The sequence below is a fragment of the Meles meles genome, chromosome 17 (assembly GCF_922984935.1).
Source record: "Meles meles chromosome 17, mMelMel3.1 paternal haplotype, whole genome shotgun sequence".
NCBI classification, from domain to species: Eukaryota; Metazoa; Chordata; class Mammalia; order Carnivora; family Mustelidae; genus Meles; species Meles meles.
Genome location: NC_060082.1, coordinates 52,410,801 through 52,429,614, shown reverse-complemented (window position 1 = coordinate 52,429,614; position 18,814 = coordinate 52,410,801). Strand labels below are relative to the sequence as shown.

General features: G+C 36.0%; 1 protein-coding gene across 1 annotated transcript in view; it reads left to right on the top strand.

Moving 5' to 3' along the window:
- The window catches only part of XPR1 (xenotropic and polytropic retrovirus receptor 1), a 244,176-nt gene that overhangs the window by 178,317 nt on the left and 47,045 nt on the right, over positions 1–18,814 (top strand). The window contains exons 8-11 of the mRNA XM_045982852.1: positions 7,225–7,415; positions 7,630–7,809; positions 14,240–14,411; positions 15,552–15,746. Of these exons, the coding sequence (XP_045838808.1) occupies positions 7,225–7,415; positions 7,630–7,809; positions 14,240–14,411; positions 15,552–15,746 (738 nt within the window). The remainder of the gene's footprint in view (positions 1–7,224; positions 7,416–7,629; positions 7,810–14,239; positions 14,412–15,551; positions 15,747–18,814) is intronic.

Genomic DNA, 18,814 nt, shown 5'->3' with positions numbered 1-18,814 from the left:
TCTCACCAGCATCTGTCATTTCCTGACTTGATAATCTTAACCATTCTGACTGGTATGAGATGATATCTCATTTTGTTTTTGATTTGTATTTCCCTGATGCTGAGCAATACTGAACATTTTTTCATGTGTCTGTTGGCCAGTTCTGTGTCTTCTTTGGAGATACATGTCTGCTCACCTCTTCTGCCCATTTCTTGATTGAATTATTTGTTCCTTGGGTATTGAGTTTGGTGAGATCTTTATAGATTTTGGATACTAGCCCTTTATCTGATACATGTCTCATCCTAAGAGTTGTCTTTTGGTTTTTTTGTTTGTTTGTTTGTTTGTTTGTTTAATATTTTATTTATTTGACAGAGAGAAATCACAACTAGGCAGAGAAGCAGGCAGAGAGAGAGGAGGAAGCAGGCTCCCTGCGGAGCAGAGAGCCGGATGTGGGGCTCGATCCCAGAACCCTGGGATCATGACCTGAGCCGAAGGCAGAGGCTTTAACCCACTGAGCCACACAGGCGCCCCCTTGGGGTCTTTTCTAGTCACGTATAAGTTTTAGGATTATTTGTTCAGCTCTGTGAAAAAATGTGGGTGGCATTTTGATAGGGATTGCATCGAATACATGTAGATTGCTCTAGGTAGCCTAGACATTTTAAGAATATTTGTTCTTCCAGTCCCTGAGCATGGAACGTTTTTCCATTTCTTTGTGTCTTCCTCAATTTCTTCCATGAGTGTTCTGTAGTTTTCTGAGGACAGATCCTTTGCATCTTTGGTATCTTTTGGTTTTGGGTGCAAGTGTAAATGGGATTGACTCCTTAATTTGTCTTTCTTCTCTTGCATTGTTAGTGTACAGAAATGCAATTAACTTTGCATTGATTTTTAAACCCTGACACTGCTGAATTCGTGTATGAATTCTAACAATTTTTGGGTGGAGTCTTCTGGGTTTTCCACATAGAATCTCATGTCATGTGCGAAGAGTGAGCATTTGACTTCTTGCCAATTCGGATGCCTTTTATTTCTTTTTTGTTGTCTGATTGCTGAGGCTAGGACTTCCAGTGCTATATTGAACAGCAGTGGTGATGGGGGACATCCCCGCCATGTTCCTGACTTTAGAGGGAAAGCTCTCAGTTTATCCCCATGGAGAATGATATTTGCTGTGGGCTTTCTGTCATTGGCTTTTATGAAACTGAAGTATGTTCCCTCTGTCCCTCCACTGTGAAAAGTTTTCATCGAGAAAGGATGCTATACTTTGTCAAATGCTTTTCCCACATCTGTTGATAGAATCATATGGTTCTTGTCCTTTTCTTTCATTAGCGTCGTGTATCACATTGATTGATTTGTGAATGTTGAACCACCCTTGCTGCCCAGGAATAAATCCCACTTGGTGGTGTTGAATAATCCTTTTAAAGTACTGTTGGTTTCATGATGATAATTTTTGCATCCATGTTCATCAAGGATATTGATCTGTAGTTCTCCTTGTTGGTGGGGTCCTTGTCTGGTTTTGGGATCAAGGTAATGCTGGCCTCATAGAAAGGGTTTGGAAGTTTTTCTTCCATTTCTATTTTTTGAAACAGCTTCAGAAAAACAGGTATTAATTCTTTAAATGTTCAGTAGAGTTCCCCTGGGAAGCCATCCCTCCCTGGGCTTTTGTTTGTGGGGAGATTTTTGATTACTGCTTCAGTTTCCTCCCTGGTTATGAATCTGTTCAGGTTTCCTCTTTCTTCCTGGTTCAATTTTGGTAGTTTATACATCTCTAGGAATACATCGATTTCTTCCAGATTGTGTAATCTGTTGGCATATATATAGTTGCTCATAATATGTTCTTATCATTGTTTATATTTCTTTGGTGTTGGTTGTGATTTCTCGTCTTTCACTTGTGATGTTACTTATTTGGGTCCTTTCCCTTTTCCTTCTTGATAATCTGGCTAGGGTTTATTAATCTTATTGATTCTTTCAGAGAACCAGCTCCTAGTGTTGTTCATCTGTTCTACTGTTCTTTTGGTTTCTATTTCATTGATTTCTGCTCTAATCTTTATTAATTCTCTTCTCCTGCTTGGCTTGGGCTTTATTTGCTGTTCTTTAGCTCCTTTAGGTGTAAGGTTAGGTTGTGTATTTGAGACCTTTCCTGTTTCTTGGGAAAGGCTTGTGTTGCTATATACTTTCCTCTTAGGACTGCCTTTGCTGCATCCCAAAGGTTTTGAAAAGTTGTGTTTTCATTTTCATTTGTTTCCATGAAATTTTGAAAATTCTTCTTTAAGTTCCTGGTTGACCCATTCATTCTTTAATAGCATGCTTTTTAGCCTCCGTGTATTTGAGTTCTTTCCAAATTTCCTGTTGTGACTGAATTCAAGTTTCAAAACACAGTGGTCTGAAAGTATGCTAGGAATAATCCCAATCTTTTGGTACCAGTTGAGACCTGATTTGTGTGTGCTAGTATGTGCTCTATTCTGGAGAGTGTTCTATGTTCACTCGAGAAGAATGTGTATTCTGTTGCTTTAGGATGCAGTGTTCTGAATATATCTGTGAAGTCCCTCTGGTCCAGTGTGCCATTCAACGCCCATATTTCCTTGTTGATCTTCGGCTAAGGTGATCTGTCTGTTGCAGTGAGGGGAGTGTTAAAGTCCCCTCCTGTAACTGTATTCTTATCAATGTGTTTCTTTAATGTTGTTATTAACTGGCTTACATAATTGGCTGCTCCCAAGTGAGGGGCATACATATTTACAATTGCTATATCTTCTTGTTGGATAGACCCTTTAATTATGATACACTGTCCTTCCTCATCTCTTATTAGTCCTTGGTTTAAAATCTAATTTGTCCAATATAAGGAATGTTACCCCAGCTATCTTTTGACGTCCATTATTGTGATTCATGGTTTTCCACCCCCTCACTTTCAATCTGCAGATGTCTGTGGGTCTAAAATGAATCTCTTGCAGACAACATATTGATGAGTCTTGTTTTTTTATCCAATCTGATATCCTGTGTCTTTTGATTGGGGCATTTGGCCCATTTATATTCAGAGTAACTACTGAAAGATGTGAATTTAGTGCCATTGTCTTACCTGTCAAGTGACTGTCACTGTTTATTGTCTCTGTTCCTTTCTGGTCTGTTACTTGTGGGCTCACCCTTTGCTTAAAGAACCCCTTTTATATTTCTTGTAGGGTTGTTTGGTGATCACAAAATCTTTTAGTTTCTGTTTGTCCTGGAAGGTTTTTAACACTCCTCCGATTTTGAATGACTTCCTAGCTGGATAAAGAATTCTTGGCTGCATAAATTTTTCATTTAGACCAAGAATATATCCTGCCAGTCCTTTTTGGCCTTCTAGGTCTCTGTGGATAGGTCTGCTGCCAATCTAATCTTTGTACCATCATAGGTTACAGAGCTCTTCTCCTGAACTACTTTTGGGATTTTAGCTTTATCTCTGAGACTTGCAAGTGTCATTATTATATGTTGGAGTGTTGACCCATTTTTATAGATTTTCAAGGGTGTTTTCTGTGTCTTCTGGATTTTGATGCCTGTTTCCTCTCCAAATTAGAGAAATTCTCCATTATAATTTGCTTCAGTAATGCCTTCTGCCCCCCCGCCCCTTTCCTGTTCTGGGATTCCAATTGTTCTAATATTTTTTCACTTATTGTATCATTTATCTCTTGATTCCTCCCCTTGTGATCCAATAGTTATCTCTCTTTTTTCAGCTTGTTTATTCTCCATCATTTTGTCTTTTATATCACTAATTCTGTGTTCTGCATCATTTATCCTAGCAGTTAGAGCTTCCTTTTTTTTTACATGTCACTAATAGCCTTTTCAATTTTGACTTGATTAGATTTTAGTTATTTCTCTAGAAAGGGATTCTCTAGTGTATTCTATGCTTTTTGAAGCCCCGCTAGTATCTTTATAATCATTATTCTGATCTCTAGTTCTGACTTCTTACTTATATCTGTACTAATTAGGTACAGTAGTACCTAATTAGTACAGATTAGGCAGTCAGTACTGCCTCTTATTCTCTTTTGTCAAGTGAGTTTTTTCTTCTTGTCATTCTCAGAGAAGGTGATCATTTTTCTATTTGTAGAATTGCAGCAGTTCTTTTCTTAGGTCTCTGATTGAGTTTGCAGGTGTTTAGAATGATTTCAAAGCTATCTCAGTGAATTTCTGGCAAACAAAACTATGGTCTCATCCTCTGCCATCTTTGAGTCTTTGGTCGTATTTAATCTTCTTGAGAAACTCATGAGAATTGATATTATCACCATTGACCAATAAGGAAATGGAGATATGAAAAAATAAAGTAATTTTACCTCAAGTAGCTATGATTTGAATTCTGGTCTACAGTATTTAACTCCAAAGCAAAGGCTTTTTCTGCCCTGTTATTTTTAAAATATTAAATATGCTATGTACTATAGAGAATATAAAGAAGTAAGTCGTTATTTAAATTAAGGATAAGATAGTATATAATCAAATTTCAAATGAGTCTAATAAGTAATTTTGTAGTTATATAGAAAACTGAGATACCTTTAGCCAAACTGAAATATTTGGTACATAGTGGGTTCAAAATGAAACAATGATTCAATAAATCTATGAATAAATAAGGATTTGGCTTTTAATATTAAGTAGAATGTGCGTTGGTGGAAAGAAGGTGCAAGGCCATTTTAGGTATAGGGGCAACATAAGCCAATATGAAAAAGCAAATTTGTGAAAGACTAATAAAATTCATCAGGAGATAAGAATTAATGTTTAAGAGCACTGTTGGTTAAGGAAGAGTGAGTCGGAGAACAGATTGTGGTGGAACTTGAATTACAAGGCTAAGGTGTTTGAACGTTGTAGCTATTAGAGTACTACCGAGTAATAGTGGTACTAAAGATTTTTATGGGCATACAATGTATGATTTTTATGATTTTAATTATATGATTTTTATGATTTTAATTATATGATTTTTATGGACAATGAATGTAATGGTTAAGACATGGGGTTTGGCAGATATGGACCCTCAACTCTGTGGTCAAATAATCTTTGATAAAACAGGGAAAAATATACAGTGGAAATAAGTGGTGCTGGGAAAACTGGACAGCTATATGTAGAAGAATGAAACTTGATCATTCTCTTACACCATACACAAAGATAAACTCGAAATGGATAAAAGACCTCAATGTGAGACAGGAATCCTTCAGAATCCTAGAAGAGAACATAGGCACTAACCTCTTCGATATCAGCCACAGCAGCTTCTTTCAAGATATGTCTCCAAAGCCAAAGGAAACACAAGCGAAAATGAACTTTTTGGACTTCATCAAGATCAAAAGCTTCTTCACAGCAAAGGAAACAGTCAACAAAACAAAGAGGCAACCCACGGAATGGGAGAAGATATTTGCAAATGACAGTACAGACAAAAGGTTGATATCCAGGATATATAAAGAACTCCTCAAACTCAACACGCATAAAACAGGTAATCATATCAAAAAATGGGCAGAAGATATGAACAGACACTTCTCCAATGAAGACATACAAATGGCTATCAGACACATGAAAAAATGTTCATCAGGGAGAATTCAAATTAATCTACCCATCAGGGAGATTCAAATTAAAACCACATTGAGATACCACCTTACACCAGTTAGAATGGCCAAAATTAGCAAGACAGGAAACAACGTGTATTGGAGAGGATGTGGAGAAAGGGGAACCCTCTTACACTGTTGGTGGGAATGCAAGTTGGAGCAGCCACTTTGGAGAACAGTATGGAGATTCCTCAAGATATTAAAAATAGAGCTTCCCTATGACCCTGCAATTGCACTACTGGATATTTACCCCAAGGATACAGATGTAGTGAAAAGAAGGGCCATCTGCACCCCAATGTTTATAGCAGCAATGGCCACGATCGCCAAACTGTAGAAAGAACCAAGATGCCCTTCAACGGATGAATGGATAAGGAAGATATGGTCCATATACACTATGGAGTATTATGCCTCTATCAGAAAGGATGAATACCCAACTTTTGTAGCAACATGGACGGGACTGGAAGAGATTATGCTGAGTGAAATAAGTCAAGCAGAGAGAGTCAATTATCATATGGTTTCACTTACTTGTGGAGCATAACAAATAACACGGAGGACATGGGGAGGTGGAGAGGAGATGGGAGTTGATAGAAATTGGAAGGGGAGGTGAACCATGAGAGACTATGGACTCTGAAAAACAACCTGAGGGTCTTGAAGGGGCGGGGGTGTGGGAGGTTTGGGGAACAAGGTGGTAGGTATTAGGGAGGGCACGTATTGCATGGAGCACTGGGTGTGGTGCCAAAACAATGAATACTGCTATGCTGAAAAGGAAAAAAAAAAAAAGGACTGTGGGGTTTAGGGCACCTGGGTGGCTCAGTTGGTTAAGTAACTGCCTTCTGCTCTGGTCATGATCTTGGAGTCCCAGGATCGAGTTCCGCATCAGGCTCTGTGCTCTGCAAGGAGTCTACTTCTCCCTCTAACCCTTCCCCTTTCTATGCTCTCTCTCTCTCTCTCAAATAATAAATAAATAAAATTTTTTAAAAAAAAAAAGGCCCTGTGGGGTTTGGAGCAGAACTGTCTGAGTTAAAATCCTGGTTCTGCCCTCTACTTGCTTGGTAATCCTGAGCAAATTACTCAACCTCTCTGTGCTGTAATTTCCTCACCAGTGAAAGGAGGATAATAGTTTTTAACTCATAGAACCAGTGGGAGGATTAAATGAATTTTTACATTTAAAAATAGAGAACAATTCTTAGCACATAGTAAGCATTCTATAAATACTGTTACCATTAATATGACATTACATTGTTCACTTGCTTTTATTTTCAATTGCTTTCATGCATACTATGTCTTTTAATTTTCACAGCAACTCTATGAGATAAGTATTACTATAATCAGTTTAATGAGAGAGAGCGCAAAGCCAGGGAAGTTATATCATGCCAGAAATACTTAGCTGACAGAACTGATCTTTTGGTTCTAAACAATTTTACTCTTACTCTCTATAACCTAAGAAACTAATGGAACAATGGACTAACATGCCAAAAGTCAAGTTTTAGGAAAATTATCCTGGTGAAATTTTGCAAAGTAAAATAAAAAAGGGAAAGAATCTGGAAGCAAGTTTCTCATGCTCTTGAGATGATCTAGGCTTAGGTTTTATTTGTAAAAACTTTTTATGCCAAAAACTGTGTCATTGAGTATTAAGAAAAAAGACAACTAGAGGAGACATTATGAATTTTCTAACTCACCAATTAATTGATATTTTTTTCAGCTGTATTTAAACTTGAAACAGATAGAAGTATATGGCCCTTGATAAGAATCTATCGAGGTGGCTTTCTCCTGATTGAATTCCTTTTTCTACTGGGCATCAACACATATGGTTGGAGACAGGCTGGAGTGAATCATGTGCTCATCTTTGAACTTAATCCAAGAAGCAATTTGTCTCATCAGCATCTTTTTGAGGTAATCAAAGCAAGATATAAAGTCCCATGAATTTATTTCACATTAGTTATATATAGCTGGTTTTGTGGATACTGAAATCCACCTTCTACTTGAAGAAGATTATTGACATAATATCTAAACATTTATCTTACCTTTGTTTTATTAAAGATGTATCTGAGTAATGTTAAAAATAAAAATAACAATTTTCCTCTTTGTCTTTCCCATCCTTCATCAGATTGCTGGATTCCTTGGGATATTGTGGTGCCTGAGCCTTCTGGCATGCTTCTTTGCTCCAATTAGTGTCATCCCCACATATGTGTATCCACTTGTCCTTTACGGATTTATGGTTTTCTTTCTTATCAACCCCACCAAAACTTTCTATTACAAGTCCCGGTTTTGGCTGCTTAAACTGCTGGTAAGTCCAGAAATTTGTCTACCATTTTTAGAGTGGCATATTGGTCATTGGCTTCCTCCAGGTGGAAACCCAGTCTGCTGTATTGTACAACTCCAGAAGTCATGGTTCACTTCATAGTCTATGTGAGTGGTGCTCTAGAGCCAGGGGTGTAGAATATAGTGTAATTGGTAACCTTATATTGTACTGTGCAGTGGCCCTGGGAAAAACACTCATGCATTTTTTTTCCTCCTAAAAAAGAGGATGAAGTGTCCAGATATGAAATGATTTTGCAAATTAATAATACTTAATTCATGATCAATTTAAGTACTTTTAAATACAAATTATTTAACCAGCTGTGATAATATGTAGAACTCTTTGAATTTCTTTTTTTTAGAAGTGGTTAAACTATTATTTTCCTGTAAATTGATAGTAGTAGTGAAGCATTTTTATTTTACAAAAGATTAGTTCTCTAAAATCAGTAAGAATATCTTACCAGATTGACAGCTTCAGTTTGAGAAACTGATTTTGATTATTGTTTATAATAAATTGCATTTCTTTTTCCACTTTACCTACTTCTTAATGATCTCAAAATCATACAGTGTCAACAATAGTATATAGAATTTCTTGCAAAAATAGCTACTGTTATTTTTTGTGATAGTGTAAAGATAGCTTGGGGAAGGAATTCTGCTTACTCCTGAGTTAAACCAGCTCTATTTTCAAAAGTAATCAGGAATGCTCTCCTGTACTTATTTCTTAGGTTGTGAATGACAACTAACAGTAAAGTGAAGATTAGTGATTAAACTAACTAGACTGTACACATACTTTCAGAATTCTTATAGTTATTGTCTTACTTTTTTTTCTACCTTAGAAAGTATACTGCCTTGAAAATTGTAGTTTTAACTTCTTTTCCCTTTTATATGACCATTAAGATTAGCAGAGGTTTTTTTTGTTCTTACCAGTACATTCCCTTTATCTAGCATTACTTAAATTTTTTTAAATTTATTTATTTTTTTCAGCGTAACAGTATTCATTGTTTTTGCACAACACCCAGTGCTCCATGCAATATGTGCCCTCCCTATTACCCACCACCTGGTTCCCCCAACCTCCCACCCCCGCCCCTTCAAAACCCTCAGGTTGTTTTTCAGAGTCCATAGTCTCTTATGGTTCGCCTCCCCTTCCAATTTCCCTCAACTTCCTTCTCCTCTCCATCTCCCAATGTCCTCCATGCCATTTGTTATGCTCCACAATTAAGTGAAACCTCCCTGATATGAGGACGTGGAGATGCAACATGGGGGGTTAGGGGGATAGGAGAAGAATAAATGATACTTAAATTTTTTTAAATCTGAAGACATAAATTATGGCTTTCCTATTAAAAAACATAGTAAGCACACAAGTAAAGAGCCAGTTATGTTATAGTACAGGTTAAGTTATGTATAGCAATCAGGAAAAGAAAATGGCCCAGTTATCCTTGATTTTTTTTTTCCCCTAAGTTGATTATTATTTATTTGTATTTCTTATTTCTTCCAGTAGCATTTTTATCACAAATTGAGAATATCCCTCTTTTCCTCCAGTTTCATTAAATATAATAAATAAAAGAGCAAATCATTCCCATTAAGTATAGCACCACTAGGCCTAACTTTGGGTGTAAGTGTGGAACTTAGATGTACAAGGTGTTTTGAAAAGTGTGAAATGACCTTGCATACATTTGGTCATCATTTAGAAAACATACTTTTAAAGGATTTTTTTTTAATGACAGAAAAATTTGAACCAGTTTTTTTGAAATTTATATTAAAAATAAATCATGTCCAGTTAGTACCATATTAGATTACCTTTTTACTTTGAGAGTATTTGTCATTTTATTGCTAGATTTTTCTAGAATTGTAAAACTTATTTGCATAAATATGTAGTATTCTTCTGGTTAGAAGGAAATAACTTTAAGATTATAAATACCTATTATCTTCTGCCTCAACTATTGTGAAATCTCTATATAGTTATTTTGAAATGAGGTCCGAAAGACTCAGAAAACTCAGACCTTAAAATGGTTTGCATTATTGCAATAACAGAATAATATCATTGTGTAGTGTGTAAAGTGAGCATTTCCCCAGTGCATCCTTCTTTATTTAAATAGTAAGCTATGATTCATGCATGACCAGTTAGTCTTATTAGCAGAATGATCCCCCATTGAGCAGACATTTATCGATGCATCTGCTGTGTGCTAATAAATGAGGACTTATTGATGGAATAGGTTGGCAGTGATAATATAATAAGGAATAACAGAATAGTAAAATGCACCATTGGAAGCAGTGAAATGCACAAAGAAGCACTGTGGTTTGTTATATTTGTAATAATAATTGTATACAGGAAAAATGTTATTTATAGAGCATCTTAATATTAATTGACCTATTAACTTATTTTAATTCAGATCTTCCTGAGAAAACTTAACCTGAGACTTATATCTAGTGAATTAACAAAAATATTTCCACCCTAGTTATATTTCTCTTTTTTAAAAGTCTCATCATAAAGTAAAAGTATATTTCCTTTTTTTTTTCCTTTAATTTTCAGTGGAAAAGAATATATATCACTTAGCCATAGTGGTAGGCACTTTATGTCTTTTATAATCATATTTAAATCTGAACCTATGGAATTTATATGCTATAAATCTCCCCCAAAAAGCTAAAAAAATTTTATTAGAAATTCATTTATTTTGATACTTACATGTCAAATTAGTAGCTTATTTGAATTAATTAGGTCATAAATCTCTGCAGATCTGTATTTATCCTAATTGGGAATCCAATCGGGAAACATAAGCAATGGCTCAGATTTTCTTAAAATAAAAAACAAACCAATTTATTCTAAAAGGCTACTTAACATATTTTTAAATTTTTATTTATTTATTTATTTTTAAAGATTTTATTTATTTATTCGACAGACAGAGATCACAAGTAGGCAGAGAGGCAGGCAGAGAGAGAGGAGGAAGCAGGCTGAGCAGAGAGCCGGATGCAGGGCTCAATCCCAGGACCTAGGATCATGACCTGAGCCGAAGGCAGAGGCTTTAACCCACTGAGCCACCCAGGCGCCCCTTTACATATTTTTTTAAAGATTTATTGATTTATTTTAGAGAGAGAGGAAGAGAGTTGAGGGGAAAGGGGCAGAGGGAGAGAGTCCTAAGCAGAATCTACACTGAGCATAGAGCCCAATGTGGAGCTCCATCCTAGGATCCCAAGATCATGATCTGACCCAAAACCAAGAGTCAGAGACTAAAACAACTGAGTCACCCAGGCGTCTCAAAGCTACTTAAAGTTTTTAAATTAAAGCCTTTTCCTATATAATTTGGAAATTGATTTTTCCAATAATTTCTTTTGTTTGATAGTAAAGTGTTTACACGTGTCTCTACTGTGAGAATAGAGAGGTATTCTCATTAAATAGTGCACTTTTCTGGACATTTTTATGTGCTAATTTATTTCATCCTTTAATAACCATGAGGTTGGAGCTTTTATCAATCAGCATTTTATAAATGAGGAAATCCAATTTTAGAGGAGTTAAACACATAGCCAGTAAGTAATGGAGATGGAACTGAGCCTAGGCAGTCTGGTTCTACAATCCATACTCTTAACCACTGCCATTTAACAGTGAGACCTGATAGTGACCTTACCTAAGGTGTTTAACTTTGATCTAGTGGTTCAAATTAAAGAATATAAAAATCAAAGAGTGTGGTTATTCACAAGCCTCTAAAAGTAGAAATTAAACTTCATTTCCTTAACGATCTACGTTAATTTAGAAAATGATGTTAGCGTATATCCTTTGTAATACCTTATTAGTGGCTTTTTTGTGTATGTGGGTAAAACATCAGATTTTTTTGAATTGTTGCTAGTTTTTTTAATACTGTTACCCAGCGAATCATTATCATTTTAATCAAAATCACAATGTAGAAGTTGGAAGACCTTAGCCAGAATTAGAACGGAAAAAGGAGAATTCTCATTCAAAAAGGGGAATTCAAATAAATATAAGAAGAATTTGACTATGTGTAAATGTCAGGAGTTCAGTATGATCTCTTTATTTTCTACCCCCTCACCTCTACCCTCTGACAGAGCTCCTTGCTCTCCCTTCTTTGTATTTCTAGGGTATTTTATGTATCTATCTATGTATCTATCACTTATTACACAGTGCTATCATTATGTCTTTAGGTACCTATTTACCCAACCAGACTTTGGTTCCTTGAGAGTAGAAACTATGTTTTATTTATCTCTGTACTTCCACAATGGCTTACATTTGGTAATAATTAACCTTTGTTAAATGTTGAATGACTATAATTATATTGATTCCTTCCTTAGTTGTATTATATCAACATTTACTATCCCCTCCTCTTTTCCTTTTTTCATCTTCTCTCTTCTGTAAAATTTCCCTTCCAGTTTCTGTTTTCATGGCATTCACTTTCTTTTGTAATCCCATTTCCCTATCTCTTAGTGCATTCTCCTCTTCTTCTGCTCTTAAGGAGGTTTTCTTTATTAGCTAGCTTTTGAGGCTGGATTTGGCAGATTATGAGAGGGATGGTAGCCCCTCTGATGTCCACAAGGAACTTGCTCTAGGCTATCGTTTTCATAAAAGTACATGACTAGGGATTGAGTTAGATTTCCTGATCCTTTTGATGTTATATCTTTTTTTTTTTTTTTTTTTTTTTTTTTTTTTTTTTTTTTTTTTTTAAAGATTTTATTTATTTATTTGACAGAGAGAGATCACAAGTAGGCAGAGAGAGAGAGAGGAGGAAGCAGGCTCCCTGCGGAGCAGAGAACCCGATGCGGGGCTCGATCCCAGGACCCTGAGATCATGACCTGAGCCGAAGGCAGTGGCTTAATCCACTGAGCCACCCAGGCGCCCCTTGATGTTATATCTTGAATTATCCTCTTGTTCTGTCTCTTTGAATCTTTAAAGTCTACTCTGCACCCCAGAGTTTCTTAAAATACTATATAAACTGGTACCAGAACCTCTTCATTCCTAATAAACTAAGATCTCAACCACTAAGCCCCCACCCCTTACCCCATCCCCAAAAAAACTTTATGGTTGCAAATGATATAGCTTCTCTCTCTGGCTTATTGTACAACTTATTAAAAGAGCAAGAGAATGATCAAGAAACTGAGCCATGGACTCAAAATATATCAGCTCCAGAAAATATTACAAAGCCTGTACTATGCCCTGCAGATATCCGGACTAATTTCCAAAGACCCAGTCCAATCAATACCTTTCATAGATAGTTGGTGTCCAGGATGGATTCATAATATAGCCATTTAACTCCATCAAATAATAAAGAGAAATGTTTACAAAACCAATAGAAAGAACCAGCCAAGTGTGAGGGGAAAGAGCCATTAGTTTCCCATGCTGAATATGTCTACTAAATGAATATAGCTAGATGGTAAGAGAGCTGTAATTTTAATTTCTCAAAACTGCTGCTCTGTGAGATTTCCTTGTATTAGGAGTTCATTTTTACCTGTTTGAGATAGAAAGGGTCTGACAGGTTGAGGGTAAAAGCTGCCTTCATCCCATCTTCACTTTCCTTAGGGCCTCTCAAGGCATTCTGCACAGTTGGAACCTGTTTCTAATGGTTACATTAGTATCTAAGTCTTCCTCTCTCTGCAATGCCAGATTTCCCTTTGCATTGCTAAAGAGTCTTCCACAGAATAGGTCAGGATGAGTTTGTTCAAGGTCATCTGTAAAAGGAGGATATGAATAGTATAAGGCTCATAGAATTGCTTTAGTTAATGGATTATGAAAAATACATTATGAGAAAAATATATAGCATGGATTCGTACTCAGTAAATTTAATCTGAATTCATTTAACATTGTTTTTATAACAGTGGGGATATGAGTTGATGACTTTTATGGCATAATTTCAAGATAAATACCATTATTAACAAGGCATTAGTGAAATAAAAGTGACTTTGATTTAGAGAATAGGCAGGCATGCTTCAGGAGACATACCATTTTTCCTTTCCTCTCCCCTGTAGGCAAAGAAGAGCTTTGTATTCAGTTAGCTAAGCTCTCATCGCAGCTAAGATGGGAGAATATTCCAGAAATTATCATAGCACATGGGTCCCTAGCAAAATTTACCCTAGAGCCTAACAGTAGACATCCTCTCTGTGCTTCCATCTTCTGCCACCCTCTGCTTTCAGCTTCAACTCTTCCCACCCTCTCCGCTTCCTATTTTCTAACTATAGCTATTTCTGCCTTCTCTATCCCACTTTAATTTCCTTTCTTGGTTATCTATTCAGCTCATTCCCTTCACTACTAATGCTCAACCTAGCCACTGTTGCCAGGTCCCTCCCTGTGTTAGTGATTGGTTCATTGGTCTCCATTTTATCAGCTAAAGTAATCATGCTGCATGGTCAGACAAAAATTAGAGAAATTTAATATGAATTTTCTTGTTTCTGTGTTTTTAATTTTTTTTTCATTCCCCCAGTTTCGAGTATTTACAGCCCCCTTCCATAAAGTAGGCTTTGCTGATTTCTGGCTGGCCGATCAGCTGAACAGCCTGTCAGTGATATTGATGGACCTGGAATATATGATCTGCTTCTACAGTTTTGAGCTCAAATGGGATGAAAGTGAGGGCCTGTTGCCAAATAATTCAGAAGGTAGGGTATGAATGTGCGTCCATACCTCTAAACTGCCAACATAAACCAAAAAATATTGGGCATGAGAAATTTAAGATCATGGTGAAAACTCATCCAATAATATTACAAACTTAATTAAATGTATTTGGCACTCTTTTAGCAATCTCTTTATCTGATACAATTTGGCTCTTAAATTATGTTACGATTTTAGCCATCCATTTGCCAAGAGATTTGCAACTTATACTTAAAAGAATTCTAAAACCAAAAAAAAAAAAAAAAAAAAAATCTAGTACATTGGTAGTTATATCACAAATGCTTTAGTGCCAACAGTTTCCATCACAGTATTGCTGTATTATGAGCAAAAATACTGATTAGAGTTAGATCACGTGCTTTGAGAACGTCATTATGGATTGTTTTTTAATTCTTACTGGGAATCTTGTTTTTTCTTCTGGCTCTTTTCCCCGCTCTTGGTGTATGCCAGGAGTTCAGATTATTAAGGAATTTTGTCTTAATGTCAAAGACCAAATTTAGACAGATTATGTAACATCTAATAAAAGTTAATGAAGCCAGTGGCAACACATTTTCATTGATTGCCAGCAGACCACAATTCTGTTGTAGCTTGATCACACTATAATGCATTCTCAGAATTTGAAGAAAATTTGATTTACCAACTCCAGTCTTCTTATTTAAAAATATAAACTCTGCTCTTCATTAAAAAAGGGTGGAGTAGAGGGTGTATAACCCATTGCCATAAATTATGGCACTTTGGGGTTCATGAAATTAATTAGAGTCATCAGTGATATTTGTATGTTTTCCAGATGTATTAAATTATGGAACCAACATTTTTCCTTTAATTAGTATACTCATCTTCTAATTTTCCTATAGTTTTATCACATTGCAAAGAAAGTGATTCAGAACAGGTAGTCTGAACTATGAGAGGGCAGATTTTCCCTGTAGGTTCACCCTATGGAGTTACCTTCTTTCTTTGGCTTGTCTATCACTAAAAAGTTTGAGAACGTAGTTGTTACAAAGAAGAAAGTGATTCTGAAACACAGGATTCTTGCTTTTATGGACTTTTGTAGTGGTTATAATATATAATGAAATGATGTGAACAGGTTATTTTCTTAAATTACAATTTTTTCTCCTTTGAAATCTTCACAGAACCTGAAATTTGCCACAAATACTCGTATGGCGTGCGGGCCATTGTTCAGTGCGTTCCCGCGTGGCTTCGTTTCATCCAGTGCCTGCGCCGGTATCGGGACACAAAGAGGGCCTTCCCTCACTTGGTCAATGCTGGGAAGTACTCCACAACTTTCTTCACGGTCACGTTTGCAGCCCTGTACAGCACTCACAAAGGTATTCTGTGACTGCGAAGAGATCTTTTAAAACCCGAAGATTTTTCACTACTTATATCTGTTTCTTACTCTGGTTGCTCTTCTATTTGTCATGCTCTTTTTTTTCATTGAAGTTGGAATCCCCTCACTTATACTTCTTTGTTCTTGAACACAATTTTAGTCTCATTCCAGTACTTACTAACAAGTACCGCCAGAAAGAGTCAAAGTCATCCAGAAGAGGAAGGATTTGTGATAATGTGTAAAATCCTGCATTATGTTTAATGTGCTCTATCTTAGACACCTTGGGCTTTCATTTCGTTTTTTAGACCCTTGTTCATTAATGAGGTTGGGAAATGCTAGGTGAAAAAGATTCCCTCTGGCAATCATGTATATTTTTAATCGCGTTCCTTCACCAAGTAGTAAGGTTTGTTTCCAGCCCATTTAACTGCAAATTGAGTTCTCTGATCTCTCTAGTTTCTTATCTCCATAGCAACCAGTTATTACTTGAGACTGCTCTTCTGTTGGGAGGAGAAAAAAGCTTTTAGGTTCTGAGCCACATGCAGTCAGTCCTTTTGAATTTTTAACCTTTTTCCAAGAACTGTCAATCAAACCTCTTGCTTGCTTTTACTAAAATGCATTCTGTCTTTGTCTATTTAAATCAGCTATCAGCCCACCCCTTTGAGGCTGCACCCTCATCTGTGGGTGGTAAAGAAGTGTTACTTATTGAAATTATTATGATTATTTTTTAATACTTAAGTAAATTTTTTTCAGTGACTCTTTTGAATTGAAATACTGTATTTTAGGAGCCTTAACTAGTAGCTCCTAGCTACTTAGCTAAAGTATGTCTGATGATCTTGAAAGCCTGAGGTACTGGTGTTTTTGTGAGGCTTGCAGTTTGGTCTAGTAGAACACTTTTTAGCATACTTCCACTTTTTGCAGTAGATTCTGTAGTTACAGTAATATTGATAATGCAGCCAATAATTTTGTCATTATGTAGGCATTCTTATTAAACGATATAATTTAACTAAGTGCTTCCGTGAGAGAAACACATCCTGAAAGCTCCCATAATTTTAACTCTTGCTAAGGAATGCTCTTCTTTAGTCTGGGCAAGCATCATGATTCACAAGGTTGTTACTAGACAATTTGTAAGTCAGACAACTGATTTGATACATGGTACCTTATGTCTTAAGAGCCCTTTAGTTTTCTCCCATGCTGGGTAACAAAGTGTTTTTGGTTGAATATTTTAGGATATAAGTTATCTTTAACTATACTGATATTATTCAGGATGAAGCAGAAAATCTGAATTCCTCAAATCTGTGCCAGCTTCACATTTAATAACCTAAGGCTAGAAGCATGGTTTGGATTGTATTGTGATCTTCAGACTTTTTTTTGTGCTCAAGTATTCCTTCAAAGAATTTTTAAAACTATATTATTATCATTTTTATTTTATTAAACTATTATTTAAACTATATTCTCTGACATTTTTAAATTTACATCTGAAATTTTTATCTTGTTTATTTTTTTAAGATTTTATTTATTTATTTGACAAAGAGAGAGATCATAAGTAGGCAGAGAGGCAGGCAGAGGGAGAGGGGGAAGCAGGCTCCCCACTGAGCAGAGAGCCCAATGTGGGGCTCAATTCCAGGACCCTGAGATCATGACCTGAGCCAAAGGCAGAGGCTTAACCCACTGAGCCACCCAGGCGCCCCTCATCTTAAGTTTAAATAATTTCTTAAAATGTAGTTTATATTATATTTTAAATATTCAAAAACAATTTTTTAATTTTTTTAAAAATATATTTATTTGACAGGGTAGGGGGAGGGCAGAAACAGTGTGTCTCGAGAGGACTGTGCTGAGCACAGAGCTGGACAAGATTCGATCTCACAACCCTGAGATCATGACCTGAACCAAAACCGAACTGAACACTTAAGTGACTGAGCCACCCAGGTGCCCCTTAAATATTCACATTTTATTTTATTTTGTTTATTTTTAAGGATTTTATTTATTTATTTGACAGAGAGAGAGAGTACAAACAGGGTGAGAGGTAGGCACAGGGAGAGGGAGAAGCAGGCTCCCTGCTGAGTAGGGAGCCCGATGTGGGGCTCAATCCCAGGACCCCGGGATCATGACATGATCTGACGGCAGATACAACTGACTGAGCCACCCAGGTGCCCAAATATTCACATTTTAAAATAAAATTGCTAACTATTTTTATTAAGTGCGTCCTGGTAATCTAAATATAAAAGCATGATACTTACCATGGTTTATTGTTTTAAAAATAAAGCAACTTGGGGCACCTGGGTGGTTCAGTCGGTTTAGCATCTAACTCTTGATTTCAGCTCAGTTCCTGATCCCAGGGTCATAGGATCAGCCCCAGCATCGTGCCCTGCACTCAGCATGGAGTCTGCTTGTTCTTCTCCCTCTGATCTTCTTCCTGCTCCCCCAACTCCCACTCTCTGGCTCTCAAATAAATGAATAAATAAAATCTTTTAAAAACTTGGAGCAACTCTGACACAAATTTTACATCTCTTTTCCATTGAACTTTTTTTAATGTTATGTGTTTTATGTTTTAATGACTTTCGTGTGATATATACATATGTAAATTGAAATTAAGTTATTAATTTCCTGTTACTAGAAGATACTGAGAGATTTTTCTTCCTGTGTTGTAATCATCATTACCCTGATTATTATTCATAGCTGGTCAAAGTAACATTATAAATGTATTATAAATTTTAATAATTATCACATAAATATTTCTTATCAAGAAAAATTTATATTACTATTTCATTTTTCAGTTTTTATAGAAGTAAACTCTGAGAAGCCTTGTTAAATAGCTATATATGTGATAATGCAAGTTTTATTGTTGCAGTGTCACTCAGTATTTAGATAAATCCTCAGTTATACACAAAAGTTACATTGTAGTCCATCATCATTAATTATTTTTGTTGTTTTATCCAGTTTTCTTACCGAAAGCCAAAAGTTGAAAGTAAACTGAAGAAAGTAAAGAATTAAACATAAACTAAATGAAAAAAGGATTTGTTGATCACTAGAATCATTCACTTTCTTTGTTTACAGTGAGTATACCAAGAA